This window comes from Sardina pilchardus, chromosome 2, assembly GCF_963854185.1.
Source record: "Sardina pilchardus chromosome 2, fSarPil1.1, whole genome shotgun sequence".
Lineage (NCBI taxonomy): Eukaryota > Metazoa > Chordata > Actinopteri > Clupeiformes > Clupeidae > Sardina > Sardina pilchardus.
The window spans coordinates 41,626,592-41,651,125 of NC_084995.1; the positions used below are offsets into that span (position 1 = coordinate 41,626,592).

The following is a 24,534-nucleotide window of genomic DNA, read 5'->3' on the forward strand; positions in this document are numbered from 1 at the left end:
TGGATTATGGCCTGCAGCTCAGGCCGGAATCCTCTACATTTCTCTATCCTGCTTCAGTTACAAATCACAAACTGGCTTATGCATCTGGTGCACTCATTGACTTTTCAAATGCGCCATCTGAACTATGCAGTTGATCACGTCTCTAGTGCAGCAGAAAATACAGAGCAAACTCCCCAGACTAATGTTCAGTCTTAAAAGACTGAGCTTATTCTGGTGAGCCTCTTTGATTCTGGCCAATGCTGATTGTTCTTTTCACAGGATCACAGGCCCCACTGCAAAAGCAACCCAAAGGGTTTCTCAACTCAAATAAATGCAATGGCCAAAGCACAGTGGTGTCAGTCTAACAGTTGACTGAATGTCAGCAAAACCAAGGAACTGATAGTGAATTACAGGAGGCAGCAGAGTTGCAGTTAGCATCATCACCTGGTGTGGGAACTCCTCAGTCAGAGATTGTACTCTGCAGAAAGTAGTACTTTCAGCTGAACGCACAATCAGAACTCAACTCCCTGCCCTGCGAGACATGTACTCCAGAAGAGTATACTTCTAAGAGCCCAAAAGATTCTGAAGGACTCTTCTCATCCAAATAATGGACAGTTCAAACCACTGAGATCAAGAATATGCCTATGCAGTCATAAGGCCAGAACTGAGAGACTCAGGAGTGTAATAGTTTGTACTGTACAGTAATAAGCTTCTGTACTCAGGCCATCTGAATTATGAACTTACACTGTACTGAAATTGCACACATTCACTCTCCAGCACTCACAATCTTAACACTTTACACACACACACACACACACACACACACACACACACACACACACACACACACACTACACCCCCCCCCCCCCCCTTTTTACTATCCCACCACCACTCCACCCAGGATATCACATGCCTTCCCTTAGGATTCCCCTGCCCCTCTCTCACACATACACTTACAGGCTCCCTCGACTTGCAGGACCCCAGACAGTTGGGTTGGCCCCTTGAGCCGTGGATCTGCCAAAGGTTTCTTCCTGGACAAGGGAGTATTTCCTTGCCCCTGTTGCTCCTGGGTGTCCCTTGGTGCTCCCCCAACCCCCCCCCCCCCCCCCCCCCCATGCACTTAATGCTTTTTGCACTTATCCTGCCCCTCCCTACTACCCCCCGCCCCATATGCACAATAGGTGAAGAAACTGTTAGTTTCACTGCATTCTTTACATTACTAATCATATGCATGTGATAAACATCCATGTTGTATCCTTGTAAAGCTGAAGGATGATAGACTTAAAAAGCAATTAAAGGCTACAGGCAAAGCATCTCATGGGGATACGTTGATAATGCATTCTTTTTGTTCAACCCCTGGAATTAAACCTGAAAGACCTGCTGTAAGGCTTAGACCAATGTGGTGAGGAGGAGGAGGAGTGTGTGTGTGTGTGTGGGGGGGGGGGGGGGGGTTCAGGTGGGCCCTATGACCCCAAAGTCTACCATGACCAGGCCTCAGATGTATTAGACCTCAAACTAATAAATGTTTTGTTGCTTTCCTAATCATATTAAAAAAAAAAATACCAACAGAAATAGCCTACTTAGTTATTTCCTTTTCTACATAGGTTGCATAACTTGCAGCACAAGAAACTTCTGTTTTAGTTTTTGACCAAAAACTCTTTTTGGCTGTGATAATATTTGTGTATTTTTGTGTGTGTGTGTGTGTGGGGGGGGGGGGGGGGTAAGAGGATCATGAGGAGGTTAGGGGGCGTTTGTCCAAAAATGTTTGAGAAGAACCACTCTAAGCTAATGGATGCCTAATGGATCCATAGATCCCTACAATTTCCCTAGGGATAAATACGTGATCTATCCAAATATCTACACGCTCGACGTAAACCCGGAAGTCATTTCGCGCGGTACTCCTGCAGAGGATTTTTGAGAATACGCCCCTTCTTATCTTCCACACAGTACTGGCCTGGTACTGGCCTTGAATGTTTCTATTCTTCCTTCCTGCACATGTGGAGACAAACGACGGTAGAACACTGAAGAAGGGGGTTTCCAACCTGAAACACGGTCTTTAAAAACTCTACCTCCTTTGAAACACTGTACAGCCAAAATGTCGGAATCAGTATCCGACTTTCAATCGCAGGTTGTGTTGATAATGGATGTGTTGATGAGGGTGGCTGTGAAGGAAATAACCAAACTTTTCGAAGGACGCTGCATCGATCCTGGAAGATCTAAAGTTGAAAATGTTGAAGAGCCTAGGCCTAGGGGAACGTCTATTTTGCTATCGGACATACGAACTGACATGGAAAATGCATTGAAACATTGTGGAGATGACTATAAATGCAGTGTTGGGGTGCAAGTTGAAGATGATTGCATTCCACGGGAGAAAGAAGGTAATGTTTTGATTTGTTGTTATTTAGCCATTGCGAGCTAGCAAGCTATGCTACTTTGAGCTGCGTGGCGTCGCTCTGTAGCTGTCACGCTTTGGTGCTAGCATTTTGCAAAAGATTTCTTCACATTGCTTGAGCCCAATTCTGTTATATTTGCGGTTTATGTCTTGTACTAAAATATAGTTCACTACCAAAGAGAAATGCTTGCTGAATAAGTCAGTCAGCGGTATTATAGGTTGAGCACATAGTAAGGTAACATTTTGTAAGTATTGTTTTGATGTGTTGAATGGAAGTCAATCGTAGCCGTAAATCTGAGAATAGCGACGATTAAAGAATATTTCTGCGTTAGCGGTATCGCAAGTTTCCTCCGTGTGAATGGTACCGTTCCCTTCAAACTGGGCTGAACCAAAGTCATATATAAGTGTCTCTGGCTGAACATACTATATATCCCAAACTAAAGTGAATACAGTGGGCTGAAATGACACAAGGCAGATGTATCCACTGCTGTGCAACCTTTAGCCGTGTGTTTAGTCCGTGGATGTTATCTCATGAGATTGCATACTATGGAATATATGTCAGGCAGTGTAAGTTTAGAGATTTCTAAGAAACAATGCATTGTGTGCCGCCCGTTCCCTCATTACTTGAACAATCTCAGAGAGTACTGAATCGGGTTAACCGTGTCTGTTAAGTCTGCATCTGCCTGGATAGAAACTTTATCCTAAAAGATAATTTCTCTAACAACAATTGTGTGGAGTCACGGACATCCCAATGCATCATCTAAATTGTTCTTATCTAAGCTAAATGTTGAAATCAGACACATGATTAAGTCACTGCAAGTCTTGCATGGTACTCCTCGTGTACCTCTCAATTTAGTGAAAGAATGTTGTTCTTGAATGCCCACAGCTCTGACGCACCCACAGCCCAACCCCCACCCTCACCCCCTGTGTAGCTCGCATCAAAGTCCTCAGAAAGAAGGGGGGATGGCCTCCATGGAACGACCCAGGATTGGGGGGGTGGCGCTGGAAGCCGTCGACCTGCACTGCACTGTTGACTTGCCTTGCATGGTGCTCAAAGACAGGGTTAGTATGTGACTTATCTAGTTTTTTTTCACCCAACCAACAGCTATTTCTTTAAGGTAAGAGTAAGGGCTGATGTATGTGTGGGTGGGTGGGGGGTTTGGGGAGCACCAAGGGACACCCAGGAGCAACAGGGGCAAGGAAATACTCCCTTGTCCAGGACAAGAAGCAAAAAAAAAAAAAAGCAAAACATAGCCTGCATAGCCATTACCTCTCTTGTTAACATGGATCAGCAGTATTCCCATGTGTTGTGTTGAAGGAAATCATTGTTTTTGCAGGAATCATATCACCTTACTGTAAATGGCCCAACTGGAGGGGCAGCACCAAGCATGCATTTGAAAATCTCACTGCACGCAATTGAATAACACAACCAATGTTTACTCTGACTGATTCTGGACTTCGACGCAATTGGATAACACTACGACCAAAAGCGAAAGTTGTAGCGCTGCCGTCATCAGTTTAGCCCCTCGCACCCCTCGCCCACCTATATCAGATACACTGATTTGATTGGTTACCACAGATGGTTGCAGTAAACACAACGTGCATCATTGCTCGTGGCCAGATTATCTTGTGGACACAATTCAAATTGTGCTCTCACGAGAACTCCAGATTTCCAGGGTACCACCGACCCGGTAGCACAAACTTGCAAGTGTGGTTTTTCTGCTCATAGGCACAAGGGAAGCGAGACAGCCATCATTCAACCCGAAATAAGTCAAACGACCATTCCAATGACTCCGAGTCCGAAGCTGTCATTTAAGGCAAATTAAGATAAATAAATAAATAGATAATAATAACTTGCACATTAACTAAAACTTGGTCTCAATTGCTCTTGCTTAGGTTGTGGAGTCTGGAAGTAGCCATACAAATAGCCTGTCTGGAACACCGCAAGCTGAGTTGCCCAGTGCTACTGATGGTAAGTGCGGAAGCCAGATTTGGTCAGTGAAATAGATAAATGACTCGTAAGACTGGGTTGGGTTTTGTTAAGGTATGTCATTGTTGCTGTCTATTTCTATTTCAGACACCATGGAGCTGAACAGTCTTTTTGACTCCTTGAAAAAGTCTTTGGCGTGGCCAGAAAGTCAAGAGCCAGAGTGTCCCCCCAAGGCCATACGCAACAAGAAAGAACAACCAGTGCCAAGCGAGGATGACCTCGTCTGTGACAAGTCCGTTTCACATTCAGAGACTCTCCTCATCACCACCACCTCCACCCCCAAGGCTTTGTCGGACCCATGCTCCGACAGCTCACATTTCCCCAGCTGCACCCCATCCCCTGAGCAGATGGTGGTGCCAGAGCCTCCGCCGTCCCCCTTGAGACACAAGACTGTGCACTTTCAGCTGGGCGTGAACCACAAGGACTGGAAGCTGCTGAAGCCCTGCTCGGTGCAGCTGGTCAACGTGCGTCTGCTGGCGACGGCCTCCGGCTGGCCGCGGGTCCGCCTGGCCGGCCCCAAGCGCTTCCCCAGGCCCAAGGACCTGCGCGCCCACCAGGGCCTCCACACCGGCCGGCGCCTCTGCTGCTTCACCGAGTGCGGCAACGGCGTGTGGCGGCTGCAGCAGCGCGTCCTCTCCTCCTCCTCCTCCTCCTCCTCCTCCTCGGCGCCGCCGTCGACCGCCGGCAGCGCCCTCGCCTGCAAGATCTGCGGCAAGAACTTCAAGCGGCGCAAGATGCTGCGGCGGCACGAGCGCTTCCACACGGGCGAGCGGCCGTACCCGTGCACGCTCTGCAGCAAGGCCTTCACGCTGCGCAAGAGCCTGCGCCGGCACCTGCGCTTCCATTCCGGGGAGAGGCCGCACGGGTGCCCGCACTGCGGCAAGTGCTTCCGGCTCAAGGACAACCTGAAGACCCACCTGCGGTTCCACACCGGCGAGAGGCCCTACGCCTGTACGCTCTGCCCCAAGAGTTACCGCATCCTCAGGAACCTGGAAAGTCACAGCCTTACGCACTGAAACCACGGAGGGTGGCTGTCGTCGTGGAGAGGAGAAAAAGAAGCCTGTTTTTTTTTGTTGTTGTTCTCAAACTGGATGTGTGTGCTTCCTGTGTCGAGCGCAGTGTTTGGAAGAGCGTGTGTTGGCATGGATGGCTTGTGTAAGTCTGTCTTGCAAGAAGTATGCTAAACAGACTATGGACCATGACCAGAGTTATGATTATTGGCTTGGAGAATTATCAGACGTGAACTAAGAGAGAGATGACAGTGTTAACACTTTTTCATAGCCATGTATGCTACACCAATATGTGTCATGTATGTTTGTTTGTTTGTTTTTTTGTTTGTTTGTTTGTTTGTTTGTTTGTTTGAGGAAACGACCCCAACTAAAGAAGTGTGTTCAGGGTCCAGACATGGCCTTGAGACTCAGGTCACCTTTAGAGGTTTATTTAGTAAATACGCCTAACCCTATGATACGTCATCATGCTTATCTTCCACTCCATCACTTCATCATGCTGAATCATGTCTGTCTCTCATCCACTTCCTATTTCAGAGAAGCCAGCCCTCAGTATATCTGATGGACCGTTGGTATTTGCTGCAATGATGTTTCTTCCTTCTGATGTAAGCAAAGTTTATTTTCTTAGGTTTAAATGGCTAGTTTATACCTGAAAAAACTGGTTAGACATTTGTCAAAGCAAAGAATAAGCTATACTATAACGGTCAGTATCAAGTTTCCTTAATAATGATTATGGTGACTGTCACAGCTGAAAGCTGAGAAATAATTTACTTGATATGCTCAGTCAGCTCAGTCAGCGTTTCCTTAATCAATCCTTAATCAATCAATGAGTCTAATTTGATCATGTTTTACACTTGTCTTTGACCACTGAATGTTAAAGCTTTAAACTGACACTAACACTGGAACCAGATTAACACTCATCTTCTATGATTGGCTGCTTATTGAGAATGAATAGAGAATGGGAAAGAAGCATTATTATAGAATATACTGTATAACACAAACTTTTTGTATATGTAACTGTGTATTCATTTTTTTTCTTTTCTTTCTTTTTTTTACAAAATACAAACTATGTTCAAATGGGACTTTTCATTTAGCTCCCAAAGAGATTTTTTTCTGTCTTTGTGTCTCCTTGAGTAAAGATTTTTTACCTATACTAACTGATGTGGAACTGTTAATGTGAGTAAAATTACTACTGAATCACATCCTGGCAAAGCAGAGAAATGTATGCCCAAAACCAGAAGCCCAACAAAATAAGTGACTTGATGTGGTTTTATGGTACACAAAGATGTTTTAAAACTTTAGTAAGGTAAAAGACACCAATAAATAAAAAGCTAAGTTTCCTTAGTGTTCCTTAAACCCTAGACCTTACTAGCCTGGCTAGCGTCTACCACTTCTCAAATGAGAGGTGGTCTGGCAACCAGACGTTCATTTTCTCGTACCGTCATTTCCCGACTATTAGCCGCAGCTTATACATTGATATTGCAACATTTCTTCAGCAATGAGGTGAATACAGGGGAGCAGTTAATACGGTTTGGTTTCTTTTAACTTGCTTAAAACACTGTCCTGCAGCTTTTATGCGGGAAATTACTGTTTGAAAAAAATGCCCAGATCCGTTCACTGGGCGCCACGGATGTCTATCAAATGCGTCTGTGCATAGCTCATCATCGTCTTGCTTTCCGTCCTGCTCTGTGATTGGTCCCCCATCTCAGGCAAAAATTAGGGCGGTAGTTTCCAGACTGCCTTACCAGCGTGAATGAAATCACCGCCATAGGCAGGATGAGAACACCCAGGCGAAGACCTAACCCTAATAAAACTGACTTTTGCAAAAGTCATAACAGGCAATTGTGCTGCTCAGTGCCTGGGATCACTGTATATGCACACTAAAACATATTTCCATATGTCCATTTTGCGTAATATACAGACTTTCCTTTTGAAAATGAACTTAACAAAAATCATATATCCATGTATAATAGTATATTTTATACTCAAAGGTATTTTATTATAATAATGCATATAAGATCTAAGGATAACAATGTACTGTGAATTGGCAAAAAATCGGTAGAAATGTGTTAAGATTACAACTGGTTGAGATAAAATCATTAATTGTGATGCAATTTTTAAACAAAATAGGGTAATCTGCTGTTGATTTCAAGGTGACGAGTTATGACTTTGTGTTCAGTTTATATATAAAGGAATATTTAATATAATATAATTTGTCTGCAGCTTGTTCTGTTAAAAAAGAGAAAATCGTATTGTGAATTTAACGTCATGAATTGAAGCCTACCGAAATGTGAGTTTAGTCTATTGTTGCATCCCTAATGTATAATTAGGGCTATTTGAGTGAAGCCATGAAGAAATTAGTAATTTCTATAAGTCATCCATTCACTGGATGAATGAGGTGATTAGGCCTGTTTGTAGTATACTATAGCTTTGGTTCTCTGAATAATTTTTGAGGTTTTCTCTTTTGTCTCTCAGCTTAGATTGTCTTTTTGTCTTGTGATATGTGTGAAACTGTTGTGGTGTCATGTTCAAACGAAAGAAGGAAATGCAGATTTTCCAGTGATCAGATACTGGTACCCGTATCACTATCTCAGCAACCATAAGCAATTCAGTCAATATGACATATGTCATAGCAACTTATCTCTGTGTATCAAATTAGGTGTCCTGCTCTGAGCTAAGATTTTAATTGGAATGAGAAGGCTAGATGGGCATATCTTGAATGTCTTTGCTCTCTTGGCATGCCCATGAACCTAATACCTTTCCCAGAACCACCCCTTTTACAGTTGTCTTTTGCTTTCTCTTTTAGTTACGTAATCATCATGACAAAGGTTGAAAAGCATGACATACCAAAGAAAGCGTTCATTCACTGAGAAGGTGTGCAGTGTGACAGACTCGATCACTCATTCTTAAATCAGCTTTCGCCACTCACTTAAATCCACACATTTGCTTAACTACTGTCTTAACTTTTTTCAGTCTACCTTTTTTCCCTGAGTGCCAGGATGGAATGTCTCAAGCTTACCTGGCCTGCCAAGGAGAGCCAGCTGAGGGAGCTGCTCACATGCCCGGTGTGCCAGGATATCTTCGAAGATCCGCACCAGCTGCCCTGCGGACATAGCCTCTGCATGCAGTGCTTGGATGGCATGCTTCGGCATCGGCTCCTAACTCAGCCCTTCACCTGTCCCACCTGTAGGGCGAGCTTTGGACCTCTAATTGGCGTGCACAAGAGCTACACTTTACACAGCATCGTGGAGGACTTCAATGCTCAGCAGGTCAGTATTCCGTTTAGGTTCAGTACAAAATGAATGGTGTTGTTATGTTTTTGAGAGTGATTTTGTCCTGTGATGTATGACGCATTTCATTTGTCTGTTCTTTGTTATTTTCATTATTAGAAGAAAAAACGAGACCAAAGAGAACAGTCCACTCAGACTGATCCTGTTGCTGAAACAGCCCATCATGCCAACTATAACAGCATCCTATTTCTACTGCTGGCTATCATATTTATATGTATTAGCAAAGGTATTGTTTTGATCAAGTAGCTAAATGAACCACTTTGTCTACTGTATAATAATATACCATATAGAGTATCTATGTACTATAGTGGGGTGGCCACTATATTTTAGCTCGTGAGCTACTTTTAAAATGACTATGTCAAAATGATCTACTCATCAATAATAATAATAATAATAATAATACTACTAATAATAGAAACACTCAATATATTTTTATTTGTACATTTATATGCAGTTTGTTTATATACTACATGGTTATGGTTAAGGTATTTAGCAGACACTTTTGTCCAAAGCAACAAACAAATAGCCTAACAATACGATAGTTAAATATAATAGTAAACAATTTAAGTTGGTAATACTTTATAAACAACAATGTCAATTCAATCAATAGCCTAATGAAAATAACTAAATACTATGATATATACTGTAAACCATAACACATTAGCAATGCTTAACCCTCTATGGTACGCATTATGATCTGAGGGGGCAAGATTTTTTTTGTAATGTTTTTCCTGCTTAGAAATAGTCACTTTAACAAAATTAATGAAGATTTTCAAAAATATATTTTTTATTTTGTTTTTATAATAATGTTGCCTGTAGGCAACATTGTACCATAATGGAAAACATTAAACTATGTATGTTTTCTTATACAAAAGAATATGGCATATGTGTTTAGAACATATTTTTATATAGCCAGAGACATAGAAAGCAGAATTGTGTAGCTTTTACACCATAATATTATCTATTTCTTGCAAAAAAGTGTCATATAATTTTCACCCGTTGCCCACAGGCAACATTGTACCACTGTGGAACACTATCATAATCAAACTAAAATATGTTAAAATCATCATGTATATTATTTTAAATTACTATTTATTGAAATTGCAAGTAGAAAAAAGCATTACAATGAGTAAAAAACACCCTCCAACCCCTAAATGATATAAAGTATGGCCTACTGTGATTCCGTTACGGTACAATGTTGCCTGTGGGCAACATACAGATGTTTGCTATTTTCTAAAATACACATTATTTTATATACAAAAAAATGATTGAAAATACATCTATGCTTGTCAATGAAGGCTGTACATTTCTTAGAAGGATGCAAACTTGAGGGAAATTAGTGAAATTCACAAATTAGTGAAAATATGACACCCAGCCAAACGTGTGCATGTGCTGAAAGTAGTGTCAAACTAGCAGCCTGTGAGTCATGTGACCATTATTTTGCATTTCCATTGGTTAGTGTTGAGTTGTCCAGTTCTTAAAGTGGTATTAACTTATTTAAGGGATGCCTCATTTTATTACAACAAGGCAAAATAGGCTATGTTGCCTACAGGCAGCACCGTACCATAGAGGGTTAATAAACTAAGTGCATGTTGAACAGATATTATGCCTTTAGACCCCTCTTGAAAGACCCAAAATGATCACAGGAACCATCTACATCATGTGAATGTGTTTTATTTTCCTCCTTTTGTCCTGATGCAGCCTTCATGTGCTCTGTGGAGAATCACACTCTTACTGAAACAGTACAGAGACAACGCACTTTACTTCTAAAGTACCACCCAGAGATGACTGGTGAGTTGGTTGGATTTGAGAACCAGTTATTTCAGAATGGATAGGAATACAATGATCCTGAATTACAATACAACTATTACTATACTATTACTAACTGTTAGTCAGTCCTCACTACGCCACAATCTACTTGAGATTTGTTCTTTGGTGTGGGTGAGGGGAGGATCTGTGATTTCATTTTCGCATCTGCGTGCTTCAGTGCTTATGTGTGGTCTTGCCGACCAGCCGTTTCTAACATCAGTCATTTTGAATTAACATGATAAAAATAGCAATACAATTAATGAATTAATTAATTAAAGATGTGTCTTCATGCACTCTGTCATCTGTTGCTCAGATCTCACCCTGAACAAAGACTCGGCCAGCCCCTATCTGGAGGTGTCGGAGGACCTCTTGTCCGTCTGGCGGGTCAAGGACAAAAAGGACTACCCCAAACACCCTGCCCGCTTCACTCATGCGCCCCAGGTACTGTCCACTGAGTGTGTGTCTGGCGGGAGCCATTACTGGGAGCTGGAGGCCCAGGGCTACTGGGACATTGCTGTGGCTTATGAGAGCATCAACAGGGCTATGAAGTTGAGCTCCTTTGGACACAACGCAAAGTCGTGGAGTCTGACGCACGACAGCAAAGGGCGGCTATTCGCCTTCCACAAGGGCGTGAAGGAGAAGATCCAAGAATCCCTGACGCACAACAGAGTTGGGGTGGTCGTTGATTTCGAGAAAGGTGCTGTCACGTTCCACGAGGTGGGCCACATGTGGAACCACCTGCACACGTTTAATACCACTCTCACTGGGCCGGTGTGCCTCGGACTGGGCCTGTACCGAGATGACACCCAGATCTCTGTCAAAAAGACCCTCTCTTAGGACCCCTGTGCAGTTTGTTTTTGAAATGGACGGAGGAGCAGTTGTACTCTGTTAAATTACCTCACAAAAAACCCTACAATTTTTCACAGAGGTATAAGTTGTGTAAGGTGCACCAAAGGAGGTTCTGTCTCATGTATGTGTGAAAGGGAAATGGCTATTTGCAAGCTATGAACAGTGTGTTTGCGTGGTCTCTGGGCAATGTTTGCACATCAGACAATCAGCTGAGTTTGTGTTTGTTTAAAAAGGCAATTATTCTGTTCTGATCATTCATTCAAAGGAACTGGCAGTACAGAGTACATACAGTTTGTTTGTTAAGAATCTCAGGTATAAGATGATCTCAGTACAGCTGTTAAATGCAGATAAAAGATGTTGTACGTAAATAGGCTACTATGTTTCAAATCACAGCCATATAATTGTAATAATAATGTACATAATGTATCATAAGGGTGGTTATGATGATTGTATTGATTCTACCTGTGCACTTATCGCAGGTGATCTCATCAATTAGCTGCTCTGGCTGAAGAATTGTGCTAATTAGAATCAGCTGGTTTAAGTGAATGGTTGGCACAGATTATGTGGTAGGACTTTTACTCTCTCTCTCTGCTTGGCTACCTTGTGAAAGCACTTACTGTTACAAATTTTTATTAGGGGGTGTGTTCCCTGGACACTCCAAGTTAATGTTAATTTATTTGTTTAACCAACTATGAAAATATGTTACATAATTAATTATTCTGATGTATGCCATTAAAGTATATGGAATGACTGTGGTGGTATGAGAATTACAATTACAACTTACACAGTACACAGACACGCACACATGCATGCGCACACACACACACACACACACACACACACACACACATAAACACTCCTACATGCACACACACACACACACACACACAAAGGCACACCCACACCCACACTGCAGGCAAGCTGACACTGACACACACACACACACACACACACACACACACACACACACACACACATACACACACACACACACACAAAGGCACACCCACACACACACACTGCAGGCAAGCTGACACACAGAGCATACATATACAAAAATGGATACACTATGCACACACTCATTTGAAATAAGTAGGGGATAATTATGAGATGGAGACAAATTGACAAGCGTGATTTATTTTTGTGGAGAGAATGTACAGAACTGGGCGGCGGTCATATTTTGTACCACTCTGCAGTACATCTAGTTCTTCCAATGTTGCACATTAAGGGAGAGAGACAAGCTTCATCCAAAATATTCATCCCATATCTCTATCAATCTAACTAGACAAAGAAATACCATAAGCTTAAATAGGTTTGGCTACATACAAAGGGGCAAGTGACCTTTAATACACCTCTTGTATCAATATGGAGTAGATGCACAGGAGTGGTCACAAGGGCTGGTCCTTCTGGAGGGTCATTAATCTGAAGGACTCCGCCTTGTATCTGGTCAAATGTAGCCATTCGGCTTCATGTAGCCGTCTTAAGACGACTGCAGGCGAGACTTTTTCTGACATTCTTGTTTTCAACCATGACGTATGTACAATTCCGGTTTGAAAGACTTATCAGAATGTCAGAAATAGTCTCGTCTGCAGTCGTCTTAAGACGGCTACATGAAGTCAAAAGCGCCTAGTGTCTGAGTATTTGAAGCAGTATAGGGACACTGGGAAGATATGAAGCCCCCCATCCCTGCCCACTTAGTATCAGGCAATGAGTCAACATGTGGAAGTGAGCAGAGGTGCACAGAAAGTCTTCCATTCAATTCTAATGAATAGACAAGAGATACAAATGAGCACACAATCATGAGTGAACAAGAATAAACAGTATGTACAGCAATGATTCTGATTCATAACTCTCAGAATCAATGTCAAACAACAAAACCTGCTCCTGCATGTGGGTTGGCCACATTATCATTATTATTATTATATGGTTTATGGGCAGAGTATGAGCAGACAAACTGAGAACAACTATCTGTTGGTATTGTTGGTGATTTTGTTTTTACTGTAAGCAGAACTCCAAAACATGAACTCTGAAAAGCATGCAGCCCTAAAAACTTGAGCTGCAGGTTTCGGTGATAAGTCAGCTGCCAGCTCCTCAGACCATGTGGGCAAAAGACATTCATGTGACGTGGTGGGAAATCCCTGCTCTGTGTGCGGTCACTGTTTGTGAGGGCTGTCACCATAGGTGTGGTTACTGAAAGAAACTAAAAACAGCAATATTCCCCTTGAACTCCCCGTCCATGTGTGCTATCTCTCAAATGCCATAAAACTCACCATGCTGCAAGATGCCTTGTATGGGCATTTTAGTTAGCCTGGCCTCGCCCATCATAGATCTCCTTTTAGGGAGATTTTAGTCTGGGACATGACAATTCAGCAACATTTCCCTCAGACAAGAAAAATGTCCGGCCAATCAGCGACAGGAGGGGAAGATGAATCTGAAACTCATTGTGATAAATAGTAGCAGCAACACCTATCATGGCTATCACCAGCCCAAACTCAGTCTTTCGAGATTCAATATTAGTCTGGGAAGTCTGTGTTGTATAGTTGCTGATAGTCCTTCAACCAATCAGACCAATGATCCAGGTGGATCGGGTCGTTTGTGATTGGTCCTTGCGAATTTGTAACGGAAACAGGAGAGATAAATGTGCAGGTTTCCAGCCTGAGCTGCAGGGCGCATCGCCAGCAGATCGGGCTGGGTTTACCCGGTCTAAGCAACCCCTGCAAACAACAAAAAAGAAAAGCACTCAGAGAGCGCAAACCTCCGCCAAGCGAAAACATAATACCGTCTCCTGGATCCAGACGGTATATATACGGATCACTGCCAAATTTTTTAGCGTTTCTTCCTTCCTTCATTTCAGACCTTCCCTGAAAATGTAATCAAAATCCATCCATAACTTTGTGAGTTATCTTGCGAATAAAAAAAACAAACAGACAGACAGACAGACAGACAGACAAACAAACAAACCCCGATGAAAAGCCTCCTTGGCCGAGGCAGAAATTTCTTTACAGCAAAGGTAGACCTGCATTGTTTCCTGACATTTGATGCTGTTTATTGTCAGTGTGTAAAGATTAGGCGAAGTAGGAAGAAACAATCTCTCATCAATGTGATTGGTAAGGCTGAACCAAAGATTTCAAAGTTACTACCCGTCATGATGCAAGGAATCCCAATCATGAGTCAGAGTTTGGATTTCTCCTAGCTATAGCCTAGCCTATTTGAAAAACAGATTTATTGAATCAGATTATCATTTTACCCCACCCCACTCCTCGTCCCAGTGTGTCAGCAGACAACACTCCTTATTTTATTTGTTTTGCTGGTCATGATCACATTTTGTATGTAAACTGTTTCTTAGAGAGGTGGATTTTGCACACCAGAGGTTAGAACACTTTTATGTCAATTGGCATGAATGAATATCCAAAGCAGGCTAGTGACATTCTTCCTAGGGTAAAAAGTGATGTCATGTCATGATACTGTTTGTGATAAGTGGCTGACCCTGGTATTGCATGATTTACCGTAATGCTTCATACCTGCCCTATGACGTCGCTTTCTTGACAGACTGTTCACTTCATGGAGTTTGGCACCATCGAAGTTCAAAGGGCTTCGCTGAACACCTTCCCGCAAATACTGTTCATGTCCTTACCAGAAATGCCGTTTCCAAACAACAATAAAGATAAAGGTACCAGCTTGCATATCACCAGATGAAAAGCAGCAGACAGAGACACACCCACGTGGAACTGGTTCTAAGCCTGTTGACCTCGTCGTCTGTCAGATTTTTACTTTCAGTTCTAACAGTAACAATGTAGCAGTCTCAGTCGGAAGAGAACACTCAGGAACAATGGTAAAGGTCTTATTTTGGATTTCTTACTATTTGCTGATACTGACCTAGGCTACAGAAGTTACTCATATCTTTAAACAATTAACATAAATACATGTTGATTCATGTCATTCACAGGTCATAGCCTATTTAGTGAAACGTGTTAACTGACATCGGTCCTAACTCCTAATCATGTTGTAATGACAGTCATACATTTTGCAAACTAAAAAGCTACGCTGTGATCACACACTGTAATTAGGGGTTATTTACACAAGGCTTTTTGAAATGCAAAACTGCATTTCTCTGATCATTTGGAGAATGTTTTGTTTTGTTTTGTTTTGTTGTGTTTGTCATTTTTATTGTTCAACTTTTTGTTTGATTTTCTATACATACTGTATTTGATTTCTCCATCTATTATTTGCACTTTACCTTTGGAGTTTATCTCCCTTGTCCATGTCTCAATGCACAATTATAATGATGTTGCTTTTTCACAGGCAAAACAACATGTAGTACTGTCATTGGTCATTTTCCTGGTCATAGCCTTGGCCTGTGAGTATTGAAGCGCTGAAATAGATCTTTTTTTTATCCATATTTGCTAACCCACCAAGATTTCAAACATGTTTGTTGATTTTCATGATTACAGTGTACATACATACCTCTTGGTACAAACCCAAGGAGCAAGAAACTGTCAACTTCAACCCACACATACCCAGTAGGTATTAAATTCAATAACACTTTTGAAAATACTTAATTAACACCTTGCACATATAGACACATTGCTTTTAAATCAATTAATCTTCCTAGATTATAGTATACATACTTGAAGAAATAAGTGAGAAATAATGAGAATAAATCAGAATATGTTTCCTTATTTTCTTCCCTTTGATACAGATTTGAAACTCAGCTTGGACACCGCGAGCCCCCTTGTCCATGTGTCTGATGACCTGTTGTCCGCTGAGAGAGTCATAGATGAACTGCCCTACCCTCCACACTCACAACGTTTCCTTGACAGGCCTCAGGTCCTCACTGCCCAGTGTGTGACTAGTGGCACTCACTACTGGGAGCTGGAGGCTATAGGCTACTGGGAAATCGCTGTGGCCCACGAAAACATCAACAGGACGGGACGGGAGAGTTCTTTTGGCCTGAACATGGTATCTTGGAGCCTGACACATAAAGATGGTAAACTGTCTGCCTACCACAACGCTGAGAAAAAGGTGTCTGAAAAATCCCTCCAATATAAGCGTGTGGCAGTGACTGTTGGTTTTCAGGAAGGAACTGTTATTTTCTTTGAGGTGGGGACAAAACTGAAACAGCTGCACATGTTTACTAGTCAGCTAAGCGGACCCCTTTGTTTAGGTCTTGGACTGTATCGCCCATCCAGGCTAACCATTCTAAAGACCTACGAAGTGCATAAAGTATGAAAGGTCATTGTAGATCAAGATTTCATTCTATTTCAGCTATGTTCTGACATCCAGAGCACTGAGCAAGAAAATGCCATATCTTTCTACTAAAACATTTAGGGTATTGCTGATAAACAAAGTCTGACTTGAATATGTGATGGCCTCAGACGTATTTGTTATCCCATAGAATGCTTATAGTAGTTCAGGCTGTTGGCACGGACAGAAGTGGACGGTGGAAACCTCCGGAGTGCCGGCAGAACGTACCGGGAGTAGAACAACCCTTCTGCTTGTCCGAGGTGGTCTCGAGATACGTGCTCTCCAAAAAAGGGTTGCAGAATTAGTTAGAGGAGAAGGTAGAGGTGAGAAGCAGAAGGAAGAAGTTGAACATGAAGATGAAAGTAAATAACTAAGCAACGATGTATTGGGTGAACAGGAGAAAAGATCTATAAGAAGCACATGTGTTGTACTATGCTGACCTTAACACAGGATTTCAAGGGTGTGTTTTATTCAGCAACAGTGAATAAAGAACTAATAACAACTGGCCTCATAACTTTCTTGACAAGTAATAAACTCTCTCTCTCTCTCTCTCTCTCTGTGTGTGTGTGTGTGTGTGTGTGCATGTGGGGGATAATGTTTGGGACGACATGAATGCAGTAACGATGAAACATCATTCATGACAATGGTATCTCACTGCTGATAGATACAAGAATTCTCTAATAAAGGTGTATGAAACATTTAAATCACACTCAGGAGTCTTATAGAAGAACAAGACTTTACTAGTCTCGCTGATTGTATTATCTAAGACATTGCTTTTGAGGTTCAAACTTTCTTTAATTTGGCTAAGTTTAACCAAACATAAGTATGCATAAGCAATATGGTTTATTTACGTGAGATTCAACATGAGCATTATCTAGTGTTTGAACCAGTGAGAGCAGAGATAACAGAAAAAAAGGAGGAACTCATGGTTTTATTATGTATATTTGTCTATGCATGCATCCAGAGAGAACAGAGAAAAGGAGGACCTCGGTTTATTACGGTTTTATAGGCCTATATTTGAATATTTGTGCATGCATTTCATTTTTGCCATCCACCTGTTATAGCCATCCACCGGCTATGCAGAGCATGTCAAATCATAACATTGTATCTCTCAATATTCATTCTGTTTAGACAATAAATAAAATAACACTCTCTGACAAGCCATATCTTATACTCATTTATAGTCATTTTAAGTATGATGTGAGCTATTGTTTTTTATTTCATTTCAATTATTCAATGACATTGGTTGTCATTTGTATGTGGCATTATAATTCTTAATTTGAACAGTTAAAAGTTCTGCTATATTTTAGACAATATGAAACACAACAAGGCTACCTTGACTCCGCCTATGGACCCGCCCCTTAACATTTCCTGTAAATAAATGAATGTTTGTGTGCTGGCTTTTGTCACTAACTTGTTATGTGTTATCTTGATGAATAAACCAAAACAGATTTTTGGTTGGCAGGAACACAAGGCTGAAACCCCATTGAAACGCTGAAATCCCATTGAAACGTGTTCTTCTTCCAAAGGCAATCCAGTGGACCACCTCAGGATCATGGAACAGGTTAGATTTTTTTTATGATTCATAGATTCATAATGTACCTGTCTTCTTACTGGAACAGAGAGAACTCCTCCACAGCACACCTGTCTTGGCCTCACTGCTCTGGCTATATTCATTATAGATAAAGCACTACGTGCAGGGGTAGTTTTAACTTCTTTCCGCCACTACATACATTTCTTACATAAAAGTGTGTGCACAGACTGGTCAACACACCCAAATAGGGTACATGAATTGATTTATTCTAGCCTATTTGTAGAGCATTCATCACGACTTGTTATTTGGCTCACTCTTTCACTCTCTCTTCATCTTTCCCTGGCTTCTTTCAAATGCCCCTGTGCGTGTTCTTTCCTAACTCTTCACGGTAAACTGTTCTCATGTCTCCCTTATTTTTTAAGGATAATAGTCTAGACAAGAGACTGTTATAAGAGTTTGAATTATTTCAGAGCCTGTATGTTGGGTCATGTTCATGAACAAGATATTGTTACTAATACACTAAAAATGTAGTGATAAAATAAACAAGCATTCCCAAATGTATCTTATTTCTTATGTAGTTATCACTTCTCTTTTCACTTCTTCACATCACTTCTCTTTTTCATTCACATCTTTCTTTTTGCACGGTGGTTACCTTTCTGATAGTTAGTTTGTTTCAGTCTGTCACTAATATGTGTCCACATGAATTATGATGGTCTATATCGGATAAAAAGTACAGTATATGGTAACAATGTGGTGCCCTCCATGAAGAGTTTAATTGTTCGGTTATTGGTTGATAAGACACTGTTGCACTTTAGTTTTGAGACAGATGCACTCAGTTTCATTCAAAAATCACTTTGGAGGAAGCAATACACAAAATGTAGCATGATAAAGGTATATGTTCGCATGGAAGGATTATGGGCCTTGTCTGGCCACCTCAGAAAGTTGGTAACTCAGGCAAGGTGTGTGTGGGGGGGGGCCTAGTACTGTGCACCGCCACTGAATCTAGTATGGTATACAAGTAGTACCGGACCATACCGGCCTACTTTCACCCCCGACATGTGTTCTAATCTCTGTATAGATTAGACTTTAACTACAACTTCTAAAATGTACAGGATACATAGATGATTTCTAGTGCTATTGTGATATATTACAAATATATGGCAAACCATTTATGTATGTCTTACTAACGTGTAAAATGAGTCTTTAATAATAATCAGTTGATGCAAATTGCTTGAATGAAATCTTGTTCATCTGGCTCAAACTGTATGGTGTCCAGGAAGAGCAAGAGACCGTGAACCGCCATGTTGGGTGGAACTCTGTGGACAGCATCTCTAACAGGCATGAGGTTCGCAGTTTGGTAACTTGTTCATAACAAACTGAAATAAATGGGCAATATTTTTGTATTCTTCCAACATTTGATGGATTTCTCAGAGGATGTGACACTAGTTAATATCTTTTTGCATAGTCCCCTAGTGAGTTTGGGAGTGTTGTCTCACTTCACTGATGTGTTTATACAGCTGCAGAGACCAAGAGATAGTACGTGTGACGGCGTTTTAGTTTTTATCACTATGGGCCTGTTCCTCACACTGATTTACATGTTTGGTAAGTCTAGATATTTGATATATCTTTACGTGAAAACTACAATAACTTTGTGGAGCAGGTCAAGACTGAGCTCTAATGACTCTCTTGTCTGGGTATTCTTCTCATTTACTAGGCGGGCCGGCCATCAGTTACCTGAGTGGAGACATCATATATTATCTGTTCCCGCCAGCACTGGGTAAGGTCATGGGATAGTCAACACTATAAAACAACAAAATGTTGGGGCTTATTACTGGAAAATATTTGATGTAATGAAAAAGACAATTGTTACATTATGGTTGGCAGGGTCACAGTTGACACTGGTTTTGGGAAAAGGCCTAGAGTGCAAAAAATATGGTCATATTTGCATTATGATTTTATCTATCATTTGTATTAATGAAGTAACAATGTGAGTCTCACCTTTACATCAGCTGGTTAGTTTCATGAAGCATACTTTGGTCTGTAAACCAAAAAGAAAAGAATAAAAGATTTATGAAAAGTATAGCAATACTTTGCATGGTAATCTGTCTATTGTTAATATTAATTACAATAATATCAATTATTTCCTAAAACAGAACATCTGATCTCTCGAGCGGTCTATGTTCTTTCTGTTTGCGAATGATCAGTTCATCATTTAGAAGCAATAGTAATGTTTCTCTTTAAATTCTGCAGCTCTCGAATGTTCTCTGGATATGCACACAGTAAACCCTCTCATGAAAGTGACCAGCGACCACACTTTTGCTGTCCGGGTGTCATCAGATCAGCATTATCCCTCCCACCCCTCACGTTTCGATGACATCCCCCAGGCCCTGACCACGGAGTGCGTCTCCACTGGGAAACACAGCTGGTTAGTGGAGGTGCAAGGCCACTGGGACATTGGCATGGCCTACAAAAACATCAGCAGGAAAGGAACATATGGCGTACGACTGGGAACTAACAAAGAGTCTTGGAGCATCCGACACAACAAGATGGGCCACGTTCTTGCTCTCCACAACAATGAACGCAGGAAGATCGAAACCTCCCTGGATATCTCTATGATACAGAAAATAGCAGTCACTGTTGATTTTGAGAGGGGGACTATCAGTTTTGCTAGGAAGGGAATTAGGTTGGAGAGTCTCTATGGTTTCAAAGCCTCCTTTGATCAGCCAGTTTGTCTTGGATTTGGCCTGTACAGTCTGACGCCTCAAAGTACAGCCTCTATTGTCAAAACTTATGAAAAGTAGCAGATTGGATTTTACATTTTTATCGACCTTATTACTGAAGTAGTGCTAGAAATTCACACTGATTTATGCATTTGATTTTTTCCTTTTATAATTTATAATCCGTTTCAAATATTGGTTAAGAAATTGCTAGAATTAATCCTCTCACATCAAAACTTTCATTCCATTTTGAAGGTAACTGAGACGTTGATTGAACGACTATATTTTTAGATTTGTTACTTACATTTTCCCCACTTGATCCCAGTTAAATCCTGAAATAAAACATTTATATTTGTGTGTGTGTGTGTATGTGTGTGTGTGTGTGTGTGTGTGTGTGTGTGTGTGTGTGTGTGTGTGTGTGTGTGTGTGTGTGTGTGTGTGTGTGTGTGTGTGTGTGTGTGTGCGTGTGTGAGAGAGATAGTGGGAAGCTATTGGATAGAACATTTTTTACCATTACCTCAGAGTAGCTCCCTGGCTGAGCTGTTAGCTGTAGCAACTCAAGCTAGGCCTTGGAAGCATCGATCTATGTGAGAAATTGAATTTGGGTCTGCATCATCTCCTTGACCATATGGGGACAAAGAGGTCCAGTTGTGCTCATACGATTACACATCCTGTACATACACATGCTAAAGTTGTATAAAAAGAAAATAATTAAAAAATCATCTTTTGGAAATTGAAAATACCTTAGCTTAAAAAAGGAGGAAAGTTTCAATCGTTAAGGAAATTCATTTTCTTTGTGAATGAATAATATATTGTAAATAAATGAATGTTAAAAAATAATAACATAGGGCTATGTTAAGTTTACATAGCCCTATGTTAAATTCCCATAGAGGCAGGCAGATTTTTATTTATAAAGGCCAGTTATTTCATGGATGCATCCTGAAGTTCCCAGGGCCTTTGAAATTAAAATAGCCCCACATCATTGCATACCCTTCACCATACCAATGCACCATGCAATGTCCAGAATCTGTCTGGCTTGGGAACACACAAAGGTGCATATTAGGTCAGAACCTTTTTTTTTAAAAAAAATACCTCATCCAGAAAAACCTCAAAGAATGTATGGTAGCTGAAGTCAGGAAAGCACCAACACTTTACAGGAATAATGAAAATAACCTGCATGCCTTGTTGTTGTATAACCAGTTTTCTTCAAATCACTACTAGATGTCACCGCCCGTATTGCCCATAGATGGGCTGTATGTCGGTGAGCAACACAGGGCAAAAGGACATCACTCCTATTGTTATGGTCAGCCCAGACCGCAACGTATATACACAACACAGTTTACGTAAGTTTTAAGGATAATTCATTGAGGACTAGTGAATGTCCTCAATAAAGTAATATTACACACACACACACACACACACACACACACACACACACACACACACACACACACACACACACACACACACACACACAGGAGTGAACACACAGACACAGACACACACATACACAGTACCACACACACACACACACACACACACACACACACACACACTCACAAAGTAATAAACCTTCTTACAATAAAGTTGAGCTGGCTCTTGAGCAGAAGAAATGTCATAATAAATCCACAAGAAACTTTATAAATAAAATGGCCTTACTGAATTTATCAAGAAAGACAGGGGTAAAGGGGTAAATTACAGTTTTTCTTGATTGCTTTGACCTGCTTACTGCTGCATGGTTTTCAGCAGCAGAAGACACCTTTTGCAAATGTGTTAAACCCATTTCTGATTCTGGATCCAATCTAGCAGGCAAATGACAATAAAGGTCACTGAAAGCTACGCACAGCAATGACAAGCAATGGTGCACTGATTTGCACTGAGTGCTGTATTTAGTATTTTGTTGTCCACTGTGTAATGGTTGATCGGAAGAGCTCATACACTTGTTTGCAAGTTGTGTTGTTTGAAGGCAAAATTTGCTTTTGTTGCATATTTCAATGTCTTGCCACGATTAGAGCTAACAAAATGTGTCATTTTGACAATCAGTGCCACTGTTTCGGCCTGTGTGTCAACTGTTAGGAAAAATATGGAGTTTGAGTTGACCGCATCAAAACAATCAAAAAAAATTGTAAAGGGAGTTCACACATGCATGCGTAGACGCAATGTGAGATACATAGGCTCTGAGGGAAACATTAACAAAGAGTATATAGATACAACAGGGAGCCAATTGCCAATGTAAGAGAGAATGGGAAGGAGGAGGGATGGTCTGAGGAAGGTGTGGTCAAAATTACTCCAAGACAATTGATGTGAGACTGCAGCTTTATTCTCCATACCGGGAGAATGTGTTACCCACAGTAAATGTTAAGTAACAATCCCACATACCTGTGGGTGAAGCCAGTTCTTACCCTTAACATAAACAAACACACACACACACACACACACACACACACACACACACACACACACACACACACACACACACACACACACACACACACACACACTCATGGGAAGCCACAAGATAATTCCCCCCAACAATGATCATCCATTCAGTCAGTATCAACAGAGATAAGGATGTTGGTTAAAACCCCTTACCGTTTGTTTGTGTCCTTGGGGCGAAGACCATCATCCTACAACAAACAGTTTTCTCACTTTCTTGAAATTTCCACACAGGAAGGCCTCAGGGACACAGGGACACAGTGAAGGGAGCCATATTCTCATAGTACACATGCATGGTTAAACTAAACATTATATAGGCCTAGCCTACACAATTCCAACATTTATAATTCAACTTCTTATGAGGTTAAGGAATGGAATGAATATGGATTTGACTATCAATATATTGTATATTTTGACAGTATTTGTCACATCGATCGCCCCTCTTTTATACAATCATCAATCAGCTCTTTGATATAATTATTCATTGTTTAGCATGTTTTTGAACACCTAAAACTGGTCTCTGGTTTCTTACTCTGACTCACTTACTCTGACTTACTCTTACTTTTGACTCACCTGTAGTTGTCTACCAGTTCGGCCAAGCAGAGTGATGAATAGGCAAAGGACTGTTAAGGCAACACTTACAGTAGTGCCCTGGTTTTGTTTTTATGTGTTTTCATGTGGCCATGAAAATGTTCCTCTTTGTTTTAATGAAAGTTCATATGATACCTCACAAAAATCTGTTGCTATGATATTATGCAAATATAATATAATAATATTCCTACATTTCATATATAATTTGGTAAACTAAATAAAGGCAAAGCAAACCTTTGATGCCAAATTTCTGATAAAAAGGCCAATAAGAATTCAACAATGTGTAAATATGTATATCACCATGCATTATCTGTGTGCTATTGGAGAAGGCTTTTATCCTGCCGTCTTAGTGTGGAATAATATAGATAAACACTTCATAAATACAAAAGTCCAGTCTTGGAACACACTATGCAGTGCCCCCTTAATACGCTTAAAAAGAGTGTGCAATGGAAAATCCACAATCTCCAGGGCAGGGTTGAGCATGCATTTACGGGAGCAATAAAAAGTACCTGGCAGCATGCCGTTGTATAACCAATTGTAATAAAAAAAAAAAACGAAGTAATGTCATTCATATTGCCCTGCAGCTGCAATATGTGAGTTAGCAGCCCAGACACAGATATGAACAGTCTTTAATGTGAATGATTAAACTCCTAAACTCCATTACCACTTCCTTTGGATCCCATCTACACCTTCTTT

The 24,534-nt window shown here is 41.1% G+C and overlaps 4 protein-coding genes across 4 annotated transcripts; all 4 read left to right on the top strand.

Annotated features, from left to right (window-relative positions):
• The first annotated feature begins 1,945 nt into the window (after positions 1–1,945).
• si:rp71-1g18.1 (uncharacterized protein LOC559922 homolog) lies at positions 1,946–6,521 on the top strand. Its single transcript, XM_062530611.1, has 4 exons — positions 1,946–2,357; positions 3,258–3,433; positions 4,268–4,343; positions 4,449–6,521. Exons 1-4 carry the CDS (start codon positions 2,075–2,077, stop codon positions 5,375–5,377), a joined length of 1,464 nt encoding a protein of 487 aa, XP_062386595.1. The 5' UTR covers positions 1,946–2,074; the 3' UTR covers positions 5,378–6,521.
• Positions 5,868–12,067, top strand: LOC134075123 (zinc-binding protein A33-like). Its single transcript, XM_062530613.1, has 6 exons — positions 5,868–5,973; positions 8,175–8,242; positions 8,342–8,637; positions 8,758–8,884; positions 10,360–10,449; positions 10,781–12,067. Exons 3-6 carry the CDS (start codon positions 8,368–8,370, stop codon positions 11,302–11,304), a joined length of 1,011 nt encoding a protein of 336 aa, XP_062386597.1. The 5' UTR covers positions 5,868–5,973; positions 8,175–8,242; positions 8,342–8,367; the 3' UTR covers positions 11,305–12,067.
• Positions 12,068–15,046: 2,979 nt separating this feature from the next.
• On the top strand, positions 15,047–17,062 carry LOC134058431 (E3 ubiquitin/ISG15 ligase TRIM25-like). Its single transcript, XM_062515629.1, has 4 exons — positions 15,047–15,148; positions 15,619–15,673; positions 15,768–15,836; positions 16,016–17,062. Exons 1-4 carry the CDS (start codon positions 15,146–15,148, stop codon positions 16,543–16,545), a joined length of 657 nt encoding a protein of 218 aa, XP_062371613.1. The 5' UTR covers positions 15,047–15,145; the 3' UTR covers positions 16,546–17,062.
• A 923-nt stretch (positions 17,063–17,985) lies between these two features.
• LOC134058447 (stonustoxin subunit alpha-like) lies at positions 17,986–21,168 on the top strand. The gene is made up of 5 exons (XM_062515630.1): positions 17,986–18,124; positions 19,371–19,439; positions 19,612–19,696; positions 19,809–19,871; positions 20,345–21,168. Exons 1-5 carry the CDS (start codon positions 18,116–18,118, stop codon positions 20,893–20,895), a joined length of 777 nt encoding a protein of 258 aa, XP_062371614.1. The 5' UTR covers positions 17,986–18,115; the 3' UTR covers positions 20,896–21,168.
• The last annotated feature ends 3,366 nt before the right edge of the window (positions 21,169–24,534 follow it).